The sequence below is a fragment of the Monodon monoceros genome, unplaced genomic scaffold, assembly GCF_005190385.1.
Source record: "Monodon monoceros isolate NGI ecotype Baffin Bay Population unplaced genomic scaffold, NGI_Narwhal_1 Super_Scaffold_15, whole genome shotgun sequence".
In the NCBI taxonomy this organism is placed as follows: domain Eukaryota; kingdom Metazoa; phylum Chordata; class Mammalia; order Artiodactyla; family Monodontidae; genus Monodon; species Monodon monoceros.
Genome location: NW_021703771.1, coordinates 28830539 through 28856786, shown reverse-complemented (window position 1 = coordinate 28856786; position 26248 = coordinate 28830539). Strand labels below are relative to the sequence as shown.

At 36.7% G+C, this 26248-nt stretch overlaps 1 protein-coding gene across 1 annotated transcript in view; it reads left to right on the top strand.

Annotated features, from left to right (window-relative positions):
* MMS22L (MMS22 like, DNA repair protein) overlaps positions 1-26248 on the top strand; it is a 140448-nt gene that overhangs the window by 106691 nt on the left and 7509 nt on the right. The window contains exons 18-22 of the mRNA XM_029224113.1: positions 682-824; positions 6176-6335; positions 13503-13672; positions 15893-16104; positions 18891-19054. Coding sequence (XP_029079946.1) covers positions 682-824; positions 6176-6335; positions 13503-13672; positions 15893-16104; positions 18891-19054 — 849 coding nt within the window. The remainder of the gene's footprint in view (positions 1-681; positions 825-6175; positions 6336-13502; positions 13673-15892; positions 16105-18890; positions 19055-26248) is intronic.

Genomic DNA, 26248 nt, shown 5'->3' with positions numbered 1-26248 from the left:
TAATATGAACAGAAATTTACTTCCTTTTGCAGCCTGTTTCTTTTGCTTGATATTTTCCTGTATAGGACAAATTTCTCTCCTATAAAGATAAAAGAACTTGTTTCCTTGGAAGCTAGGAACAAAAATTTGCTCTCAAATGACGAGCTATTTTTTTACCTTCAAGAAACTGATCACACAAAAAAGTGGAAATATGAAGTAAATAACCAAATATCACACTGTTAACACCCTATAAAGAAAAATATCCAATTATGAATAATTTCATCCCATTTCCTTGTAATTTTTTTGTTTTTAATATCCCATACAGTTCTGATTGTCTGTAGGGCGTGCCTTATCCTAAGCCTATTGTTTATGGCCATTCATAAATCCCACAAAGGCTGGACTGAAAAAATGCTCCAAATTTACTTTTATATATTATTAAATCAGTTGGCTTTACGTGAATAGCTTTTGGGACTAGGACGTTCATAAGTACTCAATTGTTTGTTTTTAAATAAAGCCTTCTCATAGTGAGAGAAACTTAGAAGTTTTTAACAATGTGGAAATTTTAATTTTAAAAGAAAGCGTTGTCATAATGAAGAATGATACGTTCTCTGTTCTCCCATATATGTGTGTGTGTGTGTGTGTGTGTGTATATATATATATAAAACGTAAATTTATAAACATATAAATATTTTATTTTAACAGAAAAAGACTACATGGAACAGTTGGCTGAACTGACAAGGTTGCTATTTAAACTCTCAGAAGTAAAGAATATTCTCTCAAAAGCTCAAGTTGAATATTTACCTATCCAAGAAGGCCCTAAAAAAGCACTTGTCCTGTTCCTCGAGGTACTTTTTATTCATTAATATAATTGTTCAGATCAGTTACAATTATTTTTCTAAAAATCTTGAAGTGTTCATAAAGTTTTTCCATAAAATGAATTATTTTAAATTGAATCATATTACTGGTTGCTGCTATTATAAAATTCTGGAGGAATAAAAATGTGAATCTAAAATATAGCACAACTCACTCTTCAGGACAGCAGAAGAATTACGTGTAATAAAAAAATAATAAAAGTAAAGAATGCCACATAAAAGCCTTAACTCCAAGTCTGATCTAAATTGTAGGAGTATCTTATTGTTGAAATTGTTAGATAACAATATTCTTCAGGTACTTAAATTTCCTTGTATATGGTCCATAATAGTTCCAACTTAATGTTTACCACCCTGTAATGAACAGTGTAAATTTTACAGTAAAATTTTAGTGTATGCAGCATAAGCACCAACTACTTCATATCATAGCATGGTTGGGGATTTAAAAACCAATCCATTTGTTTTATTTTGCCTCTGTAATAAATAGTCCCATTCAACATTGTATTTTTAATTATTAATTTTGTAGGAATCTGTCTTATGTAATACTCTTTGTTTTACAGCCTAACTGAGGTCGTTAATGTGCTTGGATTAGTGTTTTTGTAAGCTATTCACAGTAAAACTTAGTTTATTTTCCCACATAGTAGTTGGTATTAACTGCAACGAAGATCCTTACAATCCATAAGCTCTGTCCATAAATGTGAATTCTTCCATTGGTTTTCATTAAGTTAAAGTAAAATTGTTACAGTTAGAGATATCATATAAATCCTAAAAATATTTCGTAGTAGTAGATGTAGATATAAAATACATATTTCTCTGGAGCCTTTTATTTAGTTGTTGATTGGATCTCCATCATTAATTAATTCAACACCTATGCTGGGGACCATACTGGACCAGAAAGGGAAGTAGAAGTCATGCACTACACTGATCATTTTCAAAGGCTCTCCTAATTTAATCCTATCCAAATTAATTGCTTTTTAACTACTCACTAAATAATAGTTGTTTGCTAAATGCTAGATAGTATTATGTGAGGACTTCTTGGGGATTTGAAGAACCAAAAGAACTAGTCCTTGATCTTAGAGAACTTTTACTTGTCTGAGAATACAAGACATACACAAAGGCTAAAATAATAATATAAGACAGTATATGCTAAATGTCAGTTAGTTGATAGGTCAATCAGTAGGTTAAGAATTCAGGGCATCTTGGTATAAGAAGTTAGATTTTATCCTGTGAACAGGCTTTATAAATTTTTAAGTAGGTCTGATTTGATCAAATGACTTTAAGAAAATTGGTAACAATAGAGTAAATTAAAGGTGCAGGAGCACTAATGCCAGAAGCTAGTGAGTTTAGGAGGAATTGAAGATTGCACTCTGGGATTTTTGAATGATTATGAAATAAATACTGTGTTTAACCAGAAAAATGATGACCTTAAGGAGAAATAGGAACATCATGATTTAGAGTGGGGCAGAAGTAGGTGAGAAGTCCAATTTTAAACCTGTTAAGTTTGAGGTTGTGTCAGGGGTGCTCATGGTCACCCCACCCCAGGTGCTATTATGATTCACTAGGAGGACTCACAGAACTCAGCATATAGTTGTACTTACATCTATGACTTATTACAGTGAAAGGTTTCAAAGTACAGTCAACAAAGAGAAAAAGTTTGGGGGTGAAGTCTGGAGAAACCAGGCACAGCTTCCAAGAGTCCTCTTACAGTGATATTACCCTGGAGATGCTTAATTCTCCCAGCAAGGAATTGGAACAACACCTATGAAATCTGTCAACCAGGGGAGCTCATTAGTGACTCAGTGCCCAGAGTTTTTAATGGGGGCTGGTCACCTAGGACCTGTTTGTTTGGCACGTTTAAAAATCCGGACTCCCAGAAGGAAAGCAGATATTCAGTATAAACTGTATTGGTTGCACAAACTGTTTAGGCACAGTGAGCCATTCTTATTGGGAGATGATGGGGAAAATCTAAGGGTCCAAAAACCAACCAAGGACCAACCTTGCAAATAGGCCTCTTAAGGGTAATGACATTGGCCCCTGCTATATTAACTCTTCTCTGCACAGAAATGATAGTGTGACATGAAGGTGAGGATAGTCAAGGCACTGAAAAATATACGTCTCATAGTCTGGGGAGGTTAAGGCTAAACATAGAGAAATATTGAAATCTACGGCACTGGTTCTTAAATGTCTGTTTCATAGACCTCTAGGAGTCACTAATACTTTTCAGGGGATCTGTGAGCTCAAAACTGTATTGGTGTTTGTACAAATAGCGTAAAAGCTGTAGCAGAAATCAACACCATGGCCCAAGATTATACTAGTAGTCAGTATAATTTTCAAGGCCATGCAATCACAGAGGGGGAAAAAAGCCAGTTTGACTTAAGAGTATCATTAATGAAGCAGTAAAGTTACTAATTTTAATAAATTTTCACCCTTGAGTACATGCCCTTTTAGTATTCTGTGAATGACAATAAGAAATATATTTAAAGTACTTTTGATGCATATGAAAGCAAGATTGTTGTCTAAGTGAGAGCCACTTATGTGATTGAGTTGTAAGCTGAACTGACCGCTTTTACCGTGAAAGAACAACTGACAAAGTATGGTTGTTCAGACTTGGGTATTTGGCAAATATTTTCTTAAAAATGAGCCTATCACTTCAAAGAAGTCAACTGACAGCATTTTTTGCTAATAACATAATTTGAGCTTTTAAGAAAATTAGAATTTTGGAACATTTGTATTTGTCATCATGAGCTTGAGAGTTTCTTGATAATTAAAGACTTTCTGACAACACTGGTGATATTAACAAATATGATTTTTTTAAAATATGGACAATGAAATGTGTTGTCCAAATTGGGAAGCTGTATAACTCAATGAACCAAAATTTTTCAGATAACAAGTACAGGCTTTTTAGAAAGTATGCATGTGTGGAAAACATTCATTCAAAGCACAAGACAGACCAATGGCTTATAACGTAGCAGAGAACAGAACATACATTGACATGATTTTGGATTCCATATTACAACTAACCTTTAAGAAATACCACTTGTCAAGTTTTGGTGTAATATCAAAGAGGAATTCCCACAATTATCTGAAAGTGTTATTAAAATACTTTTTCCTCTTCCAACTACATATATTTCTGAGACTTAATTGGTTTTTTTTTTGCTCTTATTTTTATGATTTTTCACTCTTCTACTTTACTGTTCTTTTTCTATCTTATATTTATACTTAGAAAATTTATTTTCAGAGGCTTGTTCTTTGTAATATCTGAATTGAAGACTATAAATTCTTCATTTAGCACAAATTTAACTTCATCCCACAAGATTTATTTGCAATATCGTCATTATTTTGTATTTTAGAATATTTTTCAATTCCCATTGTGATCTCTTGTTTGATGTGTGGATTAAATATGTATGTCTTTCTTAATTTTCTAATATTGACAGAAATATTGACTTAACTGTTTTTATCTGCAACATATTGCAACAGCTTGTATGCAGAAGCAGATATGAGAATGTAACTGTCTTCTCTTAAGCTAGACATTAAAGAGATTTGCAAAGATGTAAAAAAAAGTGCCACTTATCAGTATTTTTTTTTGGTTTGTTTTGGAAAAGAAAGTTATTTTTCACTAAAAATATATAACATATTAACATAATGTTTATTATTTTTTAAATGAATAAATTAAATTTTTCTATTGTAATTTGTAATATAAATATCAATAGATATAGCCCAAATGATAAGCTTTTTAAGATCCTCAATTTTTAAGTGTGTAAAAGGGAACTGAGACGAAGTTTGAGAATTTCTGGTCTAGGGAAAGAAGTATAGAGAACCAAGGGCAGAGAGCTAAATGGAAAAGGGGATTCATCAAGTATATCTCTTATTCTCAGCTGTCTACCTCCCAATCGTCCAAGTTCACTAGGTTCCTTATCTTTTCCTCCATTCTACATTTTATCATCATCATGGCTAACTTTAATATAACCTTGGATAACTTATCTTGAGCCCTCATTTCAAAACTTCTCCAGTAGTCTTTCAGTGATCTTCACTTCTGCTGTCATTCACCTACTGCCATGACTAATCACTGAACCATGGCATCACTTGGAGCATCTGAAAGCTCATTGACTATCACTGCCTTCCTTCCATTTCTCTGAGTGACTTCATCATGACCTTCCTCTCCCTTTTCTCCAAGCGCAACATTCTGTCAAGGTCTCACTTTCTTCCTTATCTACCTTAACTGAACCCCTTGGAGGCCTCACTTCAACTACCCTTAACCAACACACTCACAATCTTCCATCCTTTGTCTTATCGTTACACCTGCAAATCTTCAACTTTGGATCAGTACAACCACCTGCCTTCTTTCCTTTGTGTTATTTCCTGAGAGCTGCAGGAGAAAAATCACATAACCGTGCATACTGGTGCCATTCATGGTCCAATTTGGGTAATTGAAATTCATTGTTAAGTTCCCAGTAATGGCTTGGAAACTTTACTACTCTCCTCAAACCTTCTAACCCATCTCTAGCCAGTTTTCTCTTTATTCTTTTTTTTTTAACATCTTTATTGGAGTATAATTGCTTTTCAGTGGTGTGTTAGTTTCTGCTTTATAACAAAGTGAATCAGCTATACATATATCCCCATATCTCTTGATTCTTCTAGTGACTTCTCAACTCTTCTTTATTCTCGCCTTCCCTCAACTCATCCTCTCATTTATTTCCCTTCCTCTTCTCACTTCACCATTATTCTCTACTACCTCACCTCACATTTCTCTCCTCAGCCTCCCCATTTTGCCATTTCTACCCTTTGTACCTCATCCTTTTTTTCCTCTGAGAAAGTTAAGCTGGCATCTAATGGCTTATAAAGAAAATTCTAGGAAAAAAATCAATTCATATCATAAAGCTGAACTTTATTTATGGAGGTCTCACTTGTAAGAGTCTGTTAACCTCATCTGTAGGTCTTTTTTGTAGGAATTTGGGGATTTAGAATTCCCAGTCATGTCCTAGAGATATGGTGAGCCAATCTGTTTGGAATGCTTGATGTGATTTGGTTATAAGCTTCTCGTATATCAGTTCCGGGTATCTTTTACTAATACTTTGCTGACTCATAATTATTGGTGAACTGATTTTTTAAATTTTCCTTTAACCTTTATTTTAATTATAAAAGGCCAGATAATTCTTTACCCGGATTTTAATTGCTATGAACATTTATAGGAAAGTTAAGGATGAAGGCTTAAATGTAAGTGATGTGTGTGTGCATGTGTGTGTGTAGAAAGAGAAATTATGTTTATTTTTCAAAATCTGTATTATATAAAACTTGGAATGCTAAATCATGTTTTCCCTTATTTATAGGCTGTTGGTATAACTTATGGGAATCTGCCGACACTTTCTGATAAATCTGCCCTGGTCACAAAGTCCTTAGAATACCTTGGTGAAATATTAAAATATATAAAACCTTATTTGGGAAAAAAAATTTCCAGTGCAGGTCTGCAGCTGACTTATACGATAATGGGTATGTATTCCTGACATTATTAAAACTTCCCTAGGTTGAGCCTATAGTATCGTGATGGATAGGAATATACTAACACACTATCTAAATCACTGCCGTCTGTACAGTCTTAAGAATGATCTGAAAGACAGTGATTTAGTTTAAAATAATTCATGTTGGCTTTCAAGTGTATCTCTGTCTTGCCCCACCTCCTTTCAGAACTTTTCTTGTTATGCTTGGTTAATATTAAAATTCATTATGATCAATACAGAAAATATACCAACTCCAGTTTGCTACCAGTAGTCTGTTTTGAATCACCAACCTTGTGAATGCCTGCATAATTAAAATGGACCTTTTTTCAGTGCTTACGTATGCTTTGTTAGAATTTAAAACATCAGAAAGCCATCACTTTCTTCTGTTTTTATGGTCTGCTCTGTATGAAGGAGGTCAGGAAAGGATTTATTACAGCGCTAAAGATACATATGCTTCACATCTTGTTTCTCACAATACTGTGTTTTCTTCTTTCAAAAAGAATGTGTCTGTTCTATAACAGCAGAGTTCATTCTTCTTTAGGAAGTCAGTAATTTGAATATCTTTGTTCACTAAAACCATGTTGCTAACCAAAACTAGGGACTGGATAAAGGGAAATGAGAAGGATTTCCTTAGAAGTTTTTATACAGAATTTAAGGTTGTTTTTTTTTTTTTCTCTGTGGCCAAAACCTTATATCTGTTCCCTTTGATCTTGTGAACATATGAATAAACCTGATTTGGGCTGTCTGAAACCTTTTATCTTTGTTGTGAAAGATAAAGGAGAATGTGAAAATGTGTAAATATGGATGATGTAGAATGCAGTGAAAGCAATAGTAGCAATTCGGTCATTTTAATTTTAAAGAAACATAAATGAGAATTTATTATACATTTAATTTAGTAAGATGTAGATTAACATGTATTTCAGCATTTAAGCTTTTTTTTTAAATATCTTTATTGGAGTATAATTGCTTTTCAATGGTGTGTTAGTTTCTGCTTTATAACAAAATGAATCAGCTATACCTATACATATACCCCCATATCGCTTCCCTCTTGCGTCTCCTTCCCTCCCACCCTCCCTGTCCCACCCCTCTAGGTGGTCACAAAGCACAGAGCTGATCTCCCCATGCTACGTGGCTGCTTCCCACTAGCTATCGGTTTTACATTTGGTAGTGTACATATGTCCATGCCACTCTCTCACTTTGTCCCAGCTTACCCTTCTCCCTCCTCGTGTCCTCAAGTCCATTCTCTAGTAGGTCTGCATCTTTATTCTATATTCCCGTCCTACCCCTAGGTTCTTCATGACCTTTTTTTTTTTTTTTTTTTTAGATTCCATATATATGTGTTAGCATACGGTATTTGTTTTTCTCTTTCTGACTTACTTCACTGTATGACAGACTCAAGGTCCATAGCAGTTAAGCTTATAATTTATTAGTTGGTATTAGATTTTTGCTAAGCTAAATGTATGATTTCAGAAGTATGTCTGTATTTTACAAAATATGTGATTGTCTTATCAGGAGCTGCAAAACCATTTGGATTGGTGATACATAGACCCGTGTCAAAATTCTCCTTATGAAGAATTGAGGGCCTTCTTTGTTTTGTTATATGGTTGAGTTTTTGATTTAGTGGCAGGTGGATACTGTATTCTTTGCCTTTGTCTAGATCTCAGAGACTGAGAAAAGAGTACACTGCTACAGTGTTACCCGTTTAGTCAGCAGAAATTAGGAACAAATAATTTACTGTCTTCTACACGTACAAAGTTTAGAACAAAATAGAGAAAGAGCAAATATAAACTTTTGAGAGTTAGAACCTCTTCTAGGTGTGCTGGGGTTGGAATATCACATCCACCTGAGGGAAAGAGAGCTAACCACAGAAACACTGTGCTTTGCTCTCCTGGCCTGCTCCTCCCTGAGGATGCCTCTGCTTTTTGCTTGCAAGGCTGCTAGTGGGAGGTGCGAACTGTTGACAAAACCCCTCCAGATTAAGGTGTCTGGGGTCTTCACTGTAGCTGGGTGATTTCTGAGAAAGCAGGATTGATCTCTCAGTAGTATCTTCCACTTTCCTCCTGTTTATATCTTTTTTTTCCCCCTCATTCTTTATATCTCTAATTTTCCTGTTTCCATGCCTTTCCTTTTGATCATCCTTCTTTCTTGGGATCATTCATCCCCTTTGGTCTTTGTAATTGAAATTCTACCCATGATCCTTCAGGGTCCAGCCCAGGAAGACCTGCTCTCCCTGACTGTGCTTCATCTGTCCTTCTGCTCGGACATTTTTTGTAGTTTACCACTTATTATAATTATCTGTCTACTTGGTGCGCCCCCACGAAAATTTAAACTTGCTTATGGTTAGTGGCCGTATCTTTAGAACTTTTTATTCCCATAGTCGTATTGTATTCTGGACAAATAAGAACATTTAGTGAGTTTATTTAGTTCATTTAGTATGTCAGGCACTGGATTGGGAACTGAGGATACAGTGGTTAAAGAGCTTCTCCATTGTAGAAGATGCCATATACTAAATAAATATTTCTGGAACTTAATTATTTTATAAACCTAGCTAATAGTACATAATGCATTTTGTAATGTTACTAAATAAGCAAAGTTACTTTCTAACTATAAATACATCTAAAAATATATATTGTAATGATCCCAATTCTTTTTTTTAAGGCTTAGTATATACATAGAGTAGAAAATAAGTTAATATGTAAGAATTCTAGTGTGATCCAACAGCACATAAAAAGGATCATATACCATGATCAAGAGGGGTTTATTCCAGGAATGCAAGGATTCTTCAATATACGCAAATCAATCAATATGATACACCATATTAACAAATTGAAGGAGAAAAACCATATGATCATCTCAGTAGATGCAGAGAAAGCTTTTGACAAAATTCAACACCCACTTATGATAAAAACCCTGCAGAAAGTAGGCATAGAGGGAACTTTCCTCAACATAATAAAGGCCATATATGACAAACCCACAGCCAACATCACCCTCAATGGTGAAAAACTGAAACCATTTCCACTAAGATCAGGAACAAGACAAGGTTGCCCACTCTCACCACTATTATTCAACATAGTTTTGGAACTTTTAGCCACAGCAATCAGAGAAGAAAAAGAAATAAAAGGAATCCAAATTGGAAAAGAAGAAGTAAAGCTGTCACTGTTTGCAGATGACATGATGCTCTACATAGAGAATCCTGAAGATGCTACCAAAAAACTACTAGAGCTAATCAATGAATTTGGTAAAGTAGCAGGATACAAAATTAATGCACAGAAATCTCTGGCATTCCTATACACTAATGATGAAATATCTGAAAGTGAAATTAAGAAAACACTCCCATTTACCATTGCAACAAAAAGAATAAAATACCTAAGAATAAACCTACCTAAGGAGACAAAAGACCTGTATGCAGAAAATTATAAGACACTGATGAAAGAAATTAAAGGTGACACAAATAGATACAGAGATATACCATGTTCTTGGATTGGAAGAATCAACATTGTGAAAATGACTATACTACCCAAACCAATCTACAGATTCAATGCAATCCCTATCAAACTACCACTGGCATTTTTCACAGAACTGGAACAAAAAATTTCACAGTTTGTAGGGAAACACAAAAGACCCCGAATAGCCAAAGCAATCTTGAGAAAGAAAAACGGAGCTGGAAGAATCAGGCTCCCGGACTTCAGACTATACTATAATGCTACAATAATCAAGACAATATGGTACTGGCACAAAACAGAAATACAGATCAATGGAACAGGATAGAAAGCCCAGAGATAAACTCACGCAAATATGGTCACCTTATCTTTGATAAAGGAGGCAAGAATGTACAGTGGAGAAAAGACAGCCTCTTCAATAAGTGGTGCTGGGAAAACTGGACAGGTACATGTAAAAGTATGAAATTAGAACACTCCATAACACCATACACAAAAATAAGCTCAAAATGGATTAAAGACCTAAATGTAAGGCCAGACACTATCAAACTCTTAGAGGAAACCATAGGCAGAACACTCTATGACATCAATCACAGCAAGATCCTTTTTGACCCACCTCCTAGAGAAATGGAAATAAAAGCGAAAATAAATAAATGGGACCTAATGAAACTTCAAAGCTTTTGCACAGCAAAGGAAACCATAAACAAGACCAAAAGACAACCCTCAGAATGGGAGAAAATATTTGCCAATGAAGCAACTGACAAAAGATTAATCTCTAAAATTTACAAGCAGCTCATGCAGCCCAATAACAAAAAAACAAACGACCCAATCCAAAAATGGGCAGAAGACCTAAATAGACATTTCTCCAAAGAAGATATACAGATTGCCAACAAACACATGAAAGAATGCTGAACATCATTAATCATTAGAGAAATGCAAATCAAAACTACAATGAGATATCATTTCACACCAGTCAGAATGGCCATCATCAAAAACTCTACAAACAATAAATGCTGGAGAGGGTGTGGAGAAAAGGGAACCCTCTTACACTGTTGGTGGGAATGTAAATTGATACAGCCACTATGGAGAACAGTATGGAGGTTCCTTAAAAAACTACAGATAGAACTGCCATACGACCCAGCAATCCCACTACTGGGCATACACCCTGAGAAAACCATAATTCAAAAGGAGTCATGTACCAAAATGTTCATTGCAGCTCTATTTACAATAGCCAGGACATGGAAGCAACCTAAGTGTCCATCAACAGAGGAATGGATAAAGAAGATGTGGCACATATATACAATGGAATATTACTCAGCCATAAAAAGAAATGAAATTGAGTTATTTGTAGTGAGGTGGATGGACCTAGAGTCTGTCATACAGAGTGAAGTAAGTCAGAAAGAGAAAAACAAATACCGTATGCTAACACATATATATGGAATCTAAGGAAGAAAAAAAAAGGTCATGAAGAACCTAGGGGTAAGATGGGGATAAAGACACAGACCTACTAGAGCATGGACTTGAGGATATGGGGAGGGGGAAGGGTAAGCTGTGACAAAGCGAGAGAAAGGCATGGACATATATACACTACCAAACGTAAAATAGATAGCTAGTGGGAAGCAGCTGCATAGCACAGGGAGATCAGCTCAGTGGTTTGTGACCACCTAGAGGGGTGGGATAGGGAGGGTGGGAGGGGGGGAGATGCAAGAGGGAAGAGATATGGGAACATATGTATATGTATAACTGATTCACTTTGTTATAAAGCAGAAACTAACACACCATTGTAAAGCAATTATACTCCAATAAAGATGTTAAAAAAATAAAAATAAAAAAGCTAGTGTGGCTCTCTTTGAATTGTGGGAGTTGTTCCCCACAAGTTTTCTATATTTTCAGCTTTATCAGTAAATAAGTCATAGTTTATAGCCAGGAAAAATACTAGGTTTCTTACAAAGCCACTCTGTGTATTTAAACCTTTCTCAAAGTTTTTTTACTTAAAAATTTTTCTTTTTCTTTGCATTATTAATTTCCTACACACCCGAACGTTCTTTGCTGAAACTTTCAAAGTAGAGGCTTGATATTGCAGTAAAACAAATGTGTCATCTCTACTTTCTCTGAACTCATAAAACTTAAGGTCTTCAGCCAAGTGTTTTAACCATTGCACAAGATAAAATACAAGGGTAGATGATGCGTTTTGGGTTGGAAGTTCCTTGCTCTTTATAAGTTAATACCTGTGTGACTCTTAAGAGTGATATGAATCATTTCAAATGTTGGTGGTGATGGCAGTTCGTCTTACTGGTATACTAATGTTGCTTAGAATGTGAGCTTTTCTTACATTGCTGTCATTCTCAAATTTCTCACTCACTGAAAGAATGAGAAGCCAGCATTATTTAAAATATTGCTAAGTGAGCATTGTGTTTCTTTATGATTGATTGTTGTATTTCCTTTTACAACAGAAGATTAATGTTGCTGTTTGTTGTTCTTAGAAGTGATTATTAGTTTGGTTCTTTTTTTTTAAAACATCTGTATATCCTTCTATAAGCATATTTTTGTTTTCCTTCAGAGCTTGAATTTTAAACTTTTTGTTTTATGGAATGACTTTGAATTTTATCATCTTTTTTGCTTTTCTAAGATGGAATAAAATATAACAGTTTATGCAGCACATGTACCATTGCTGTTTGGACAAGTACTTAATGTTCTCCTTTTAAATTCATATTTTTCAGTAAAGGAGACCTCAATTGCAATAATATACTCTAAAGGAAAGTATATATCTGCTCTTAATTACTTTATTAAACAAAAGGTGCTCATTTGATAAGTTTTACTATCATTAAATGTAGCAATTGACAGACTCCCATCATCAAAGCAACCATAATATATTTCATGTAGTAAAGAAGTCTGTTTCTCTTCTTTTTTTTTTTTGCGGTATGCGGGCCTCTCACTGTTGTGGCCTCTCCCGTTACGGAGCACAGGCTCCGGACGTGCAGGCTCAGCGGCCATGGCTCACGGGCCAAGCCGCTCCGCGGCATGTGGGATCTTCCTGGACCGGGGCACGAACCCATGTCCCCTACATCGGCAGGCGGACTCTCAACCACTGCGCCACCAGGGAAGCACTGTTTCTCTTCTTCTGAATCAAAATTTAAATTCATTTTTTGCTCATGTTAAATAACTGAAACTTATAAAAACTGAAGTTCCAGGAGGTTAAGTGATTGCTTCAAGATGTTACAGCTAATCATTTTTCCTGCTTTAACAATTAAATTTAGTTATACCTCTTCTTGTTGCAAACTGGGTTGAGACAGCCTGTAAATTAAATGTAAAATATGAAGAAATAAGGGTATCAATAAAATGGAGAGTAGTATGATGAAACCCAGGGAAAAGTGAATATAAACTATAAATTTGCCTCTGAGTTTCCTAGCAACCAAAGCAAAAAGAGAGATCTGGTTAATTGCAACATTCAATCTACATATTCACATAATGTATAACCACACATTGTGTGTATTATTAAATGCCAGTTGCTCAGGAAATGTATGTTTTTCTTGGCCCAGAACTCAGAGAGTTGTCTCTTTAGTGAAATACTTGGCGTAAGTCTTTTGACTCTTAATACATGTTTCTTCCTATTGCCAACTTTAACTTGGTCCTACGTGTTATAAATATACTTTTTTTCAGTGGAATGACAAAATTTTCTGGTTAGAAGATAACCATAATTTCTTACTGCTCTTCTGTGTTAGGAACTCTTGTGAAATCATGGGCACAGATCTTTGCCACCTCTAAAGCCCAAAAATTACTATTCCGGATCATAGACTGTTTACTGCTGCCACATACAGTATTACAGCAAGAGAAGGAGCTGCCTGCACCTATGTTGACTGCAATTCAGAAGAGTCTTCCTTTGTATCTCCAGGTATAGTAAGTGTGCCTACTTAAAAGTTAAAAAAAAAAAATTGACACCTGCCTTAAAACAGTTTACTAATTGCAGATATCAAAACCATACATTGTAATCCTAATGTACATGTGTGATGTTGCACTTCCATTGAACAGGTTTAAAATTCCTTTTGGTTTGGGCTCTGAATACAAAGATGGAAGAGGCAAAAACTCCACCCTCAAGAAACTTAAAGTTGAGAGAAGAGACCAACCAGCAGAGACACTCCCAGCAGTGTGCTCAGTATTTTCCTTAGAGGCCTCAGCTATCCGTCAGCCAGACTGGGATGAGGAGATGCAAGAGAAGATAGCTGTAGTAAAGGATATTAGGTGTTAAAGAGCAGAGTGGGTAGGAGTTGAAGGACTGTACCTGTCAGAGGGAGCACCATGTAGAGGGCATAAGCTATAAGAAAACATGACACATGGGGAAAAAGCAAATAATTCTGGTGTGGCTGGAGGCTCATACAGGAGGGGCCACATAGTGAGGGGTTTTGTGTGGCATAGGAAGAAGTTTGGACTTGTTCTTGTAATACATGGAGACTGTTGATGGATTTGGGGCAAAAAAGTGGGAGTGACATACCATACTTACATTTTTAGAAAGGTGATTTTGGTCAACGTTTAGGTTGTTGTGGAGGTTAGATTGAAGACTTGGAAGGTAGTGAGTAGTTCATTATCTGAAGGTTTTGAACTAAGGCAGTGGGTATACAGGTGCACAGCAGATTTTAGAAACATTTAGGATCTCCAGTCACAAAGTTGCTGAGTATGTGTTGTAGAGTAACAGAAATAGAACACTTCCTACATTCCATGGTGGCTGCTTATGTCAATCGCAGTGTGGAGTGCTTGCTCCATGCGGCCCTCTGAAACCAAAACAGTCCACTTAATAAGAATTCTTAAAAACTTCCTAAGTTGAAAATTTTGGTAAGTTATCCATTTGGCAGAACTGACTTGGAGCTATATCTTTAATTTCTTAAAGGTATAAGCTCTCCTCTTCAGAATTTTTTAAAAGTATCCATTTATTACTTTATCTTCTTCTGATATAACATGCTTTTCCTCAAACAGAGCTTTTCCTCTTCTTCATCTGTCTTCTGTAGGGGTGGGGGAGTCCATTGTTTTTTTGTTTTTTTTTTTCAGTTGTTATTCAAGTGCTTATGTTTTTAACAGCTCTGTGCTATTTTTCATTAGAAATAAACTTTCAAAATCTCCTATTGGGTAAATACCATTTATAGTTAAAATGGAGACATGACAGTCATTTCTGATTATTTCTCTGGAAAAACCACATTGTGAATCACAAAGTACCAAATTATAAATGAACTTTTAGAGCATAATTTGTTGCTCTGTTGGTGATTATTTAGTAAAATGCAATATTTAGTAATATTAGCAGGAAAGAATTTTATTTCTCAGGGTGTTGGTTTGTTTGTAAGTATCAAATACTGCAGTCCATATGGAAGTATCTCATTAACTTCTATATAAATAGAAGGGATTAAATCAGCAGACATATAACAAGACATTGTGAGTTCTGTATGACCTTGATCAAACTCTTAACTTCTCTAAACCTCAATTTCTCCAGCTGTAAAATCAGAGATAAAATAACACTAAGTCAGTGGGGCTGTTTTTTGAAAAATTTAAATGGAATAATGAATATAAAGCATGTGGCACAGTGCCTGACATATAAAAACCTCAAAATAAATTGTCATTATTCTGAGTCTTAATCTTCTGCATTTCTCTCCTTTTGTTATTTTTTTAAAATTTATCACGTTTCTTAACATTGAAAATTTTTAGCATAAATTTTATAGTCTTACTCAGACAAAATGACCAGTACCATAAGTTTAAAAATAGACTAAAATGTATTTTATAATTTTGTAATACATATATATGTAGCTGGTGAGTGTGGTGGTGAAATTTTCTAAAGATGAGAGGCAGAAGGAAGCTTCATCTGTCATCCTACTCTTCTCCCCTGCCTCCTCTGGGTGTGCCCCCAATACATGTATGCTTGGTTAGGTACCACTGCATAGGTGTTACCCAAGGTCAGCTGCTCCCTGAGCTTCATACAAACATTACCTGTTGATGATGGAAGTTGTTCTTGTTGATTGTGGTAAGTTACAAATTCTGATATAAATGCTTGGAACAAAATTAGTAACTTCCTAAATCTTTTTTTTTAACTTTACCTTTTAGTATTTCTCTCTCTTTTTTTTTTCTCCTGTAGGGCATGTGTATCGTGTGTTGTCAGTCTCAAAATCCAAATGCCTATTTGACTCAGTTACTAGGGAATGTTATTGAGCAGTATATCGGGCGGTTTCTTCCAGCTTCACCACATGTTTTAGGTCTTGGACAACATCCTGTTTTGTTGGCATTGAGAAACTCAGCCACTGTTCCACCGATGTCATCTCTAAAGAAATGCATTGTACAAGTCATAAGGTACATCTAAATATTAAAAATAGGTGGTATTTACAATTTTTTATTCTCTATAAAAAAATAACAAAGCATCTCAAAAGTATTGGCAATCCTTAGGATACTGAGTTTAGAAACTTTTTTGCGAAGCATTATCTAAGAATTTACCAGAATGGCTTGTCAGCCTAAGACAGTGCTCTTTATATTGCTTGTTTTCTCTATGTAGCTATTATTTTTCTTATATATGTCCCAAAGGTATATATATATTTTCATCAGATAAACACTAATTGCATTTTGTACTGTACAAAATGAAGTAATTGTATTTAATAAAAGATGGTTAAGTGAAAAGATAAATGCTAATATGAAAAAGGAAGCAATATGAAGTCCTATTTTTGTTAGTCTACTCTGTCTTAATAACTCAGTTTATTATTAGGCAGATGAATCAATGAAACTTCTTAGGTTTTCTACTAAACTCCAATTATCTATAACAGTAGAAGTTATCTTTTTTTTTGTCTTCATGAGGTATTTAGCTTCACATGAAATTAGTTTTTAAACTTTAAGATGCTGTGGTGATATAGATTATTCTTGGCTGGTTTTCTTTCCTGTGTTTTTAATGATCTGGTAGCTTTAATGTCCTGATGTTATCCATCACCTCACATGACAGAATCCCATGTCTAAGATCTGTTCTGCCTTCCGACCTTTTCTGTGTGTTGCTAGAGTTCTGTTACTCAGGTTTGAAAGCTTTACATTCTTTGTTCCCTCCCCTTTTCCAGCCTTTGGCAAATGATTGTTTCCTTCCCTTTTCACGTCTTTTCTCTTATCACATTATACCTGGACTATTGCCAGTGTCCTAACTACTTTCACTTATCTCTTGTCTTTTCTTCCAGTCCCACCTAAACAATTCCCCCAGATTACTTTTCCTAAAATATTGTTCCAGTATGACACTTCCCTGCCTTCAAACCTTTATTCACCCCTTTTTGACTTGTGGAATAAACTCCATACTCCTTAGCTCTCCGTGATCTGTCACTTAACTTTTCCAAATGTAATACATATGGCATCATATATTGTTACAAGCCCTAATGAGATGGGTTTAATTATCACCCCCCAAAATGCTTTACATCTCCCTACCTCACAGCTTTGTTCATACCATTTTCTCCATTAAAATGCCATCCCTCTGGGCTAAATACGACCTAGACTTTATGAGACCTACACCTAATATCTCAGTGTACCATGATGCTTCTTTCCTTCTTCTGGAGTCACGTGCTCTTGATGATTCAGTTCACAGAATCATGATATTTTTGCCTAACTTGTGTCTGAATTTCCAACAAGATTACAGTACGCTACCACTGTGTTTGAGACATTGCATAGGTAATTTTAGTACAAACCAAACGACAAGTGCTGAAGTGAAATCGAATCCTTAAGGTCTTAAAGTCGTTAAAGCCCAGTGTTTAGGATCTTGGCTGCTTTCCTTGACTTTCCTATTTACTTTGTATACAGTAAAAAATGCTTTTCTTATGATTTCTAGTTGAATACCTAAACACATAACAATTCCTTTTTCTGTCTTTTTAAACACTCAGGAAAGAAATAGAGATTGCCTCCTATGACTTCCTCTATTCCAAGCTTTTCTACTCCTGGAGTTCCCCATCTTAGGGCCTCTTCTACTGAATTCCTAAGAATTCTGGGATTATCTTTCAAAGCACCTGTCACACTGTATTATAATTGTCCTTTTTTTTTTTTTAATCTAACTTTTCCACTGAACAGTGAACCCCATGCTTTCAGAAACCATATTTTACACTCTTGTTCTTAGACTTGTACCTGGCACACCATGTACTAAATAAATGTTTTTTCTAGGCGTTGGGAATTCATTATTAAACAAAACAGATAAAAAGCGCTTGCAGCTCAAAGAGTGAATGAATTTTGTAATATGTAATGTTTGTTGGAAGTCATTGTATAGAGTAGAAATGATGAAGGCATAGTTCTGCCCTTAAGGAATTTATAATCTTTAGTGATTTCTATGCCCCATTTTGGCAAATTATCATTGCTTTGCAAGTATATTTAGATGTCTAGCTTAGATTTAGCTATATCTGACACTTATTCATATTGTCTCGACTTTTTAGAAACTGAACAATTTTCACTTTCATTTATTCACTTAAAAAAAGTACACTGAACACCTGTTATGAGCTGAGACCTGTTCTAAGAGGTAGAGATACAAAAATGAATCAGATAAATTATCTTTATGACCTCTGTTGAGTCCAAATGCTAAAAATTGTCCTGCTTTAAGAGAAGATATTATATCCTAAATTACCTCTCTGATTCTTTTACTTCATAAGGGAAGGAAGGAGGTAGGCTGGAATGGGAAGATGATTTCTAGTATAGTCCTCTTATTTATTTGGAAAAATAAGACCCCCTTTCAAATCCCTAAATAAATAAATATGAGGAGAGAATCTTTACGCAAATTTGACGTTAGAGAAAATGTTGCATCGTTGAGGAGCTGATAGAGGAGATCAAGCTTATATTACAAAGTTAGATTTTTATTAGATTTTGATTAAGTATATTTTAAGACCAGGTTGCTTTATATTTTGTTTGTATCTGTATTCTGCTTTGGCCCTTATAGCACGCCAAAAGGATGTGCAGTCATTGCTTCAAAAATCTTAGGTTTGAAGAAAACATGGTAAAATATACATAGTTTTTAAAAATTGTGTTTTACTAATTTGGGAGCTAAAATAAGCCAGTATCTTTAAAGTGTATGACATTTGATTCTGCTCTATTAAAACTTTAAAGAGAAGGAAAAATAAAATTATGCTTCTTTTCAGGAAATCCTACTTTGAGTTTAAAGGATCCTTGCTCCCTCCTCGCTTAGCATCCATTCTGGCCTTCATCCTCCAACTTGTTAAGGAAACTAACATTGACGTTTCCGAGGTTGAACTGCTCCTCCCGGGAGTATTAAAATGCTTGGTGTTGGTCAGTGAACCTCAAGGTTAGTTCGTTTACGAGTTTGTGTTTGTTATACTTTTATGTTCACAAATTAAGAGTGTATTCTTTCCTATCAGTTAAATCAACATTTACAAAAATATATGGTTATTTTATATCAGTTTGATTATATCATGGCTAAAGAACGAACTCCAGCCAATAGCTGAGGTTGGGCATGATAAAATGATTAAAAACTGACATGTTTCAGTCTAGTTGTTGTTTTTTTTTCCTCCCTCCCAGACAAATAGTTTTAAGTTTATTTAATTTTTGTTCAATCAGACTCCAGTATTGAATGCAACTTATTAAATATCAAGTGGTGAAGGGTCAGCATACTTTCTCCTATTCAGGTTTCTGCTAGAATATGTAAGCTGATCTCTGGGCAAAGAGATCCGATCACTGATCCTTTCGTTTTCAGTCTCATCAGCCTTACTGCCAGCGATTGCTTTAAAATATTACGTATTTAGTCCTCCCTGTGAGTAGCATGCTTTAATAAGCTTATTGGGAATATGCAGAATAGTGACTATAGTTCTATCCTGAAGGGTTTTTTTTGTTTGTTTGTTTGTTTGTTTGTTTTGTTTTGTTTTTTTGCTGTACGCGGACCTCTCACTGCTGTGGCCTCTCCCGTTGCGGAGCACAGGCTCCGGACGCGCAGGCTCAGCGGCCATGGCTCACGGGCCTAGCCGCTCCACGGCATGTGGGATCTTCCCGGACCGGGGCACGAACCCATGTCCCCTGCATCGGCAGGCGGAGTCCCAACCACTGCGCCACCAAGGAAGCCCCTGAAGGGGTTTTTAGTATAAATAGGATGGGGTGCGTGTATGTTTGTGTATTTGTCATTATAATGTGATTGGGGCAGGCTTCTCACATGCTTTCTACCTAAGTACTTCTAACTAGTGTGAGAAGTGAGTACAGTGTATATCCTAAAGAATATGAGGGCAGAAAAGTGGTAGCTGAAAGCTCAAACAGCTCTTTGAAATGTTCTGTTTTATCTCAAAAATTGATGCATATTTTGTTTTAATCCACGTTATTTTGATGTTTAAAATGTTCATCTCTGCTTCCAAGCTTGCTTTAGTGAAAAATGTTGTATTATGTTAATATAAAATACCCTTACTTGATAATAACACCTCTTCAGTGAAGAATATCCAGAGATAGACCCCAGACTCTTCTTTAGAAATTTTACCGTCTTTGAAAACGTTTGCATACTTCTAATTTCAGTGAACGCCTGTTGTATTATACAGTACAAAATCTGAGACAGAGCAGACAGTATAGCATTTTAACTAGCCCCTTGTTTCATTGAGAGTAATATTTATCATGAAGGAGATCAGGGTTTGGGAGGGGAATTTTGCTGCTCATCTCTAGCTAGTGGTGCATCGCACGTTCCAAATAGAAGGCATACAGAATGCTCTGTCTCCACATGGCGGTCTTTGTAAGCGGAAGAAACAGTGTTAAACACAGGTTTGTGTGATTGGCTCAGAGAAAATTCTGACTCTCCTTGTAGTCTCAGTGTTTAGAAGGACAGTGTGTAAAATCGTAGAAAAGTAGTGTTACTAAATGACACAGCAGTTCCATTCCTAGATACATGTCCAAGAGTATTTTAAACATATGTCCACTCAAAATACCTGTACATCAGAGCTTCAGGAGTTCCACATCCAGCATGACAACATGAGGAGCTCTGCAGCCCTGCTCCCCAGAAAAACTGGTGAAAATTATTTAAAAGAGAGCATTTCAATTCTCTGGAAGTGGTACTGAGGGTACAAAACAAATGGAGAAACATTATTTAAGAAAATATACTGAAGTCTTGGTAGGAACAGCAAGTCCTTGATATTTGAACCAAGACTACTCCCTTCTCTGCTCCTAGATCAGTAAGATGGAAACTTTGCTTTAGACTGGTAAATTAAATAACTAGAGTTCCGTCTCCCCGCAGCTCCCAGTAGGAGGGCTGTCTTCCTGTGAGAGGCAGGATATCAGTGTTTCTCATTCTGCCTCCTAGCTATCTGATGGTAAGGCTGTATTCCAGGGGAGTGTGGGTGAGAAGTGGGGCCTTCATTCTTCCATTCAGCCCCCACTCGTGGGATGGGTACACTATACTGAGTATGGCGCCACTGAGAATACTGGGGCACTGATTGTCCTTGCTCCAGTTTAGAAGTGGAGATTCCATGCCGAGAGGACCTGCGGCTAATACCCCTCCTTCCAGAAGCATTCAGCACCTAAAGTGGGTATGTCACTCAGAAAGTAGTGGACACCATGGTCCCTGTCCCCAGCACCAGAGCTACACCTCTGAGTTTTGCCTGGGAGTGGGAGAAAACCATAAAATAGAGAACTCTGAATCTCTCCCAAAGGAACTGACTTGCAACAAAGTGTGAAAAAGTTCAAGCTTGAGGATGCTGTCAAAAACAGTGGAGTTTGTGGTTGAAAGGCAATAGGTGAGAGAATGATAGATTTATTGGAGGTATAAGCAGATGGTTGCACAATTCTGTGACTATATTAAAAACCATTGAATTGTGCATGTTAAATGGGTGAATTGTATAGTATATAAATTATATGACAATAAAATGGTTATTTTTTTTAAAACACTAAAAAAGGATAACCCAGTTTTTTAAGAAATGCTCAGTTCAATTAAAGAAATAAAGATGACAGATATTTTTTTAGAAACCCTGTACACTAATGCTCATTGCAGTGTTATCCATAATAGTCCCAAAATGGAAACAACCCAAATGTCCATCAACTAATGAATTGATAAGCAAGAGGAAGTAAATCCATACAGTGGAATATTATTCAACCATGAAAAGGATTGAAGTACTAACACATTCTATAACATGGATAAACCTTAAAACATTATACTGGATGAACTTCCTTCAAGATGGTGGAAGAGTAAGACGTGGAGATCACCTTCCTCCCCACAAATACATCAGAAATACATCTACATGTGGAACAACTCCTACAGAACACCTACTGAACACTGGCAGAAGACCTCAGACCTCCCAAAAGGCAAGAAACTCCCCATGTACCTGGGTAGGGCAAAAGAAAAAAGAAAAAACAGAGATAAAAGAATAGGCACGGGACCTGCACCAGTGGGAGGCAGCTGTGAAGGAGGAAAGGTTTCCACACACTAGGAAGCCCCTTCGTGGGCGGAGGGGGGAAGCTTCAGAGCCACAGAGGAGAGCGCAGCAACAGGAGTGTGGAGGGCATAGTGGAGAGATTCCCGCGCAGAGGATTGGTGCCGACCAGCACTCACCAGCCCGAGAGGCTTGTCTGCTCACCCGCCAGGGCGGGCAGGAGCTGGGAGCTGAGGCTCCGGCTTCGGAGGTCAGATCCCAGGGAGAGGACTGGGGTTGGCTGCGTGAACACAGCCTGAAGGGGCTAGTGTGCCACGGCAGCCGGGAGGGAGTCCGGGAAGGAGTCTGGAGCTACCGAAGAGGCAAGAGACTGTTTCTTCCCTCTTTGTTTCCTGGTGCACGAGGAGAGGGGATTAAGAATGCCATTTAAGGGAGCTCCAGAGACAGGCATGAGATGCTAAGGCTGCTGCTGCAGCCACCAAGAAGCCTGTGTGCAAGCACAGGTCACTCTCCACACCTCCCCTCCCAGGAGGCTGTGTAGCCCGCCACTGCCAGGGTCCCGTGATCCAGGGACGACTTCCCCGGGAGAAAACACGGCACGCCTCAGGCTGTTGCAACGTCACACCAGCCTCAGCCGCTGCAGGCTCGCCCCGCACTCCGTGCCCCTCCCTACCCCTGGCCTGAGTGAGCCAGAGCCCCCGAATCACCTGCTCCTTTAACCCCGTCCTGTCTAAGGGAAGAACAGATGCCCTCAGGCGACCTACATGCAGAGGCGGGGCCAAATCCAAAGCTGAACCCCAGGAGCTGTGGGAACAAAGAAGAGAAAGGGAAACCTCTCCCAGCAGCCTCAGGAACAGCAGATTAAATCTACACAGTGAACTTGATGTACCCTTCATCTGTGGAATACCTGAATAGACAACAGATCATCCCAAATTGAGGAGGTGGACTTTGGGAGCAACGATATATATATATTTTTTCCCTTCTTCTCTTTTTGTGAGTGCGTATGCGTATGCTTCTGTGTGTGATTTTTGTCTGTATACCTTTGCTTTTACCATTTATCCTAGGGTTCTGTCTGTCCGTTTTTTTTCTTTTTTTTAGTATAGTGTTCAGTGCTTATTATCATTAGTGGATCTGTTTTTTTGGTTTGGTTGTTCTTTCTTTCTTTTTTTAATTACTTAAAAAAATTTTTTTTAATAATTATTTTTTGTTTTTTATTTTAATAGCTTTTTTTTTTAAATCTTTTTCTTTCTTTCCTTCTTTTTTTCTCCCTTTTATTCTGAGCCGTGTGGATGACAGGCTTTTGATGCTCCAGCCAGGTGTCAGGGCTGTGCTTCTTAGGTAGGAGAGCCAAGTTCAGGACATTGGTACACCAGAGACCTCCCAGCTCCACATAACATCAAACAGTGAAAATCTCCCAAATATCTCCATCTCAACGCCAACACCCAGCTCCACTCAACGACCAGCAAGCTACAGTGCTGGATACCCTATGCCAAACAACTAGCAAGACAGGAACACAATCCCACCTATTAGCAAAGAGGCTGCCTAAAATCATAATAAGGTCACAGACACCTGAAAACACACCCCAGATGTGGACCTACCCGCCAGAAAGACAAGATCCAGCCTCATCCACCAGAACACAGGCACTAGTCCCCTCCACCAGGAAGCCTACACAACCCACTGAACCAACCTTAGCCACTGGGGGCAGACACCAAAAACAATGGGAACTATGAACCTGCAACCTGCGAAAAGGAGACCCCAAACACAGTAAGTTAAGCAAAATGAGAAGACAAAGAAATACACAGCAGATGAAGGAGCAAGGTAAAAACCCACGAGACCTAACAAATGAAGAGGAAATAGGCAGTCTACCTGAAAAAGAAATCAGAATAATGATAGTCAAGATGATCCAAAATCTTAGAAATAGAATGGAGAAAATACAAGAAACGTTTAACAAAGACCTAGAAGAACTAAACAGCAAACAAACAATGATGAACAGCACAATAAATGAAATTAAAAATTCTCTAGAAGGGATCAATAGCAGAATAACTGAGGCAGAAGAATGGATAAGTGACCTGGAAGATAAAATAGTGGAAATAACTACTGCAGAGTAGAATAAAGAAAAAGGATGAAAAGAATTGAGAACAGTCTCAGAGACCTCTGGGACAATATTAAACACACCAACATTCGAATTATAGGGGTCCCAGAAGAAGAAGAGAAAAAGAAAGGGACTGAGAAAATATTTGAAGAGATTATAGTTGAAAACTTCCCTAATATGGGAAAGGAAATAGTCAAGTCCAGAGAGTCCCATACAGGATAAATCCAAGGAGAAACATGCCAAGGCACATATTAATCAAACTATCAAAAATTAAATACAAAAAATATATTAAAAGCAGCAAGGGAAAAACAACAAATAACATACAAGGGAATCCCCATAAGGTTAACAGCTGATCTTTCTGCAGAAACTCTGCAAGCCAGAAGGGAGTAGCAGGACATATTTACAGTGATGAAAGGGAAAAACCTACAACCAAGATTACTCTACCCAGCAAGGATCTCATTCATATTTGACAGAGATATTAAAACCTTTACAGACAAGCAAAAGCTAAGAGAATTCAGCACAACCAAACCAGCTTTACAACAAATGCTAAAGGAGCTTCTCTGGGCAGGAAACACAAGAGAAGGAAAAGACCTACAATAACAAACCCCAAACAATTAAGAATATGGTAATAGGAACATACATATCGATAATTACCTTAAATGTAAATGGATTAAATGCTCCAACCAAAAGACATAGACTGGCTGAATGGATACAAAAACAACACCCGTATATATGCTGTCTACAAGAGACCCACTTCAGACCTAGGGACACATACAGACTGAAAGTGAGAGGATGGAAAAAGATGTTCCATGCAAATGGAAATCAAAAGAAAGCTGGAGTAGCAATTCTCAGACAAAATAGACTTTAAAACAAAGACTATTACAAGAGACAAAAAGGACACTACATAATAATCAAGGGATCAATCCAAGAAAAAGGTATAACAATTGTAAATATTTATACACCCAACATAGGAGCACCTCAATACATAAGGCAAATGCTAACAGCCATAAAAGGGGAAATCGACAGTAACACAGTCATAGTAGGGGACTTTAACACCCCACTTTCACCAATGGACAGATCATCCAAAATGAAAATAAATAAGGAAACACAAGGTTTAAATGATACATTAAATAAGATGGACTTAATTGATATTTATAGAACCTTCCATCCAAAAACAACAGAATACACTTTCTTCTCAGGTGCTCATGAAACGTTCTCCAGGATAGATCATATCTTGGGTCACAAATCAAGTAAATTTAAGAAAATTGAAATCGTATCAAGTATCTTTTCTGACCACAATGCTATGAGACTAGATATCAATTACAGGAAAAAATCTGTAAAAGATACAAACACATGGAGGCTAAACAATACACTACTTAATAACCAAGAGATCACTGAAGAAATCAGAGGAAATCAAAAAATACCTAGAAACAAATTACAGTGAAAACACGATGACCCAAAACCTATGGAATTCAGCAAAAGCAGTTCTAAGAGGGAAGTTTATAGCAATACAATCCTACCTTAAGAAACAAGGAACATGTCAAATGAACAACCTAAGCTTACACCTAAAGCAATTAGAGAAAGAAGAACAAAAAAAAACCCCAAAGTTAGCAGAAGGAAATAAAGATCAGATCAGAAATAAATGAAAAAGAAATGAAGGAAATGATGGTAAAGATCAATAAAACTAAAAGCTGGTTCTTTGAGAAGGTAAACAAAATTGATCATTAGCCAGACTCATCAAGAAAAAACCGAGAAGAATCAAATCAATAGAAATGAAAAAGGGGAAGTAACAACTGACACTGCAGAACACAAAGGATCATGAGAGATTACTACAAGCAACTATATGCCAATAAAATGGATAACCTGGAAGAAATGGACAAATTCGTAGAAATGCACAACATTCTGAGACTGAACCAGGAAGAAATAGAAAATATGAACAGACCAATCACAAGCACTGAAATTGAAACTGTGATGAAAAATCTTCCAACAAACAAAGCCCAGGACCAGATGGCTTCACCAGGCGAATTCTATCAAACATTTAGAGAAGAGCTAA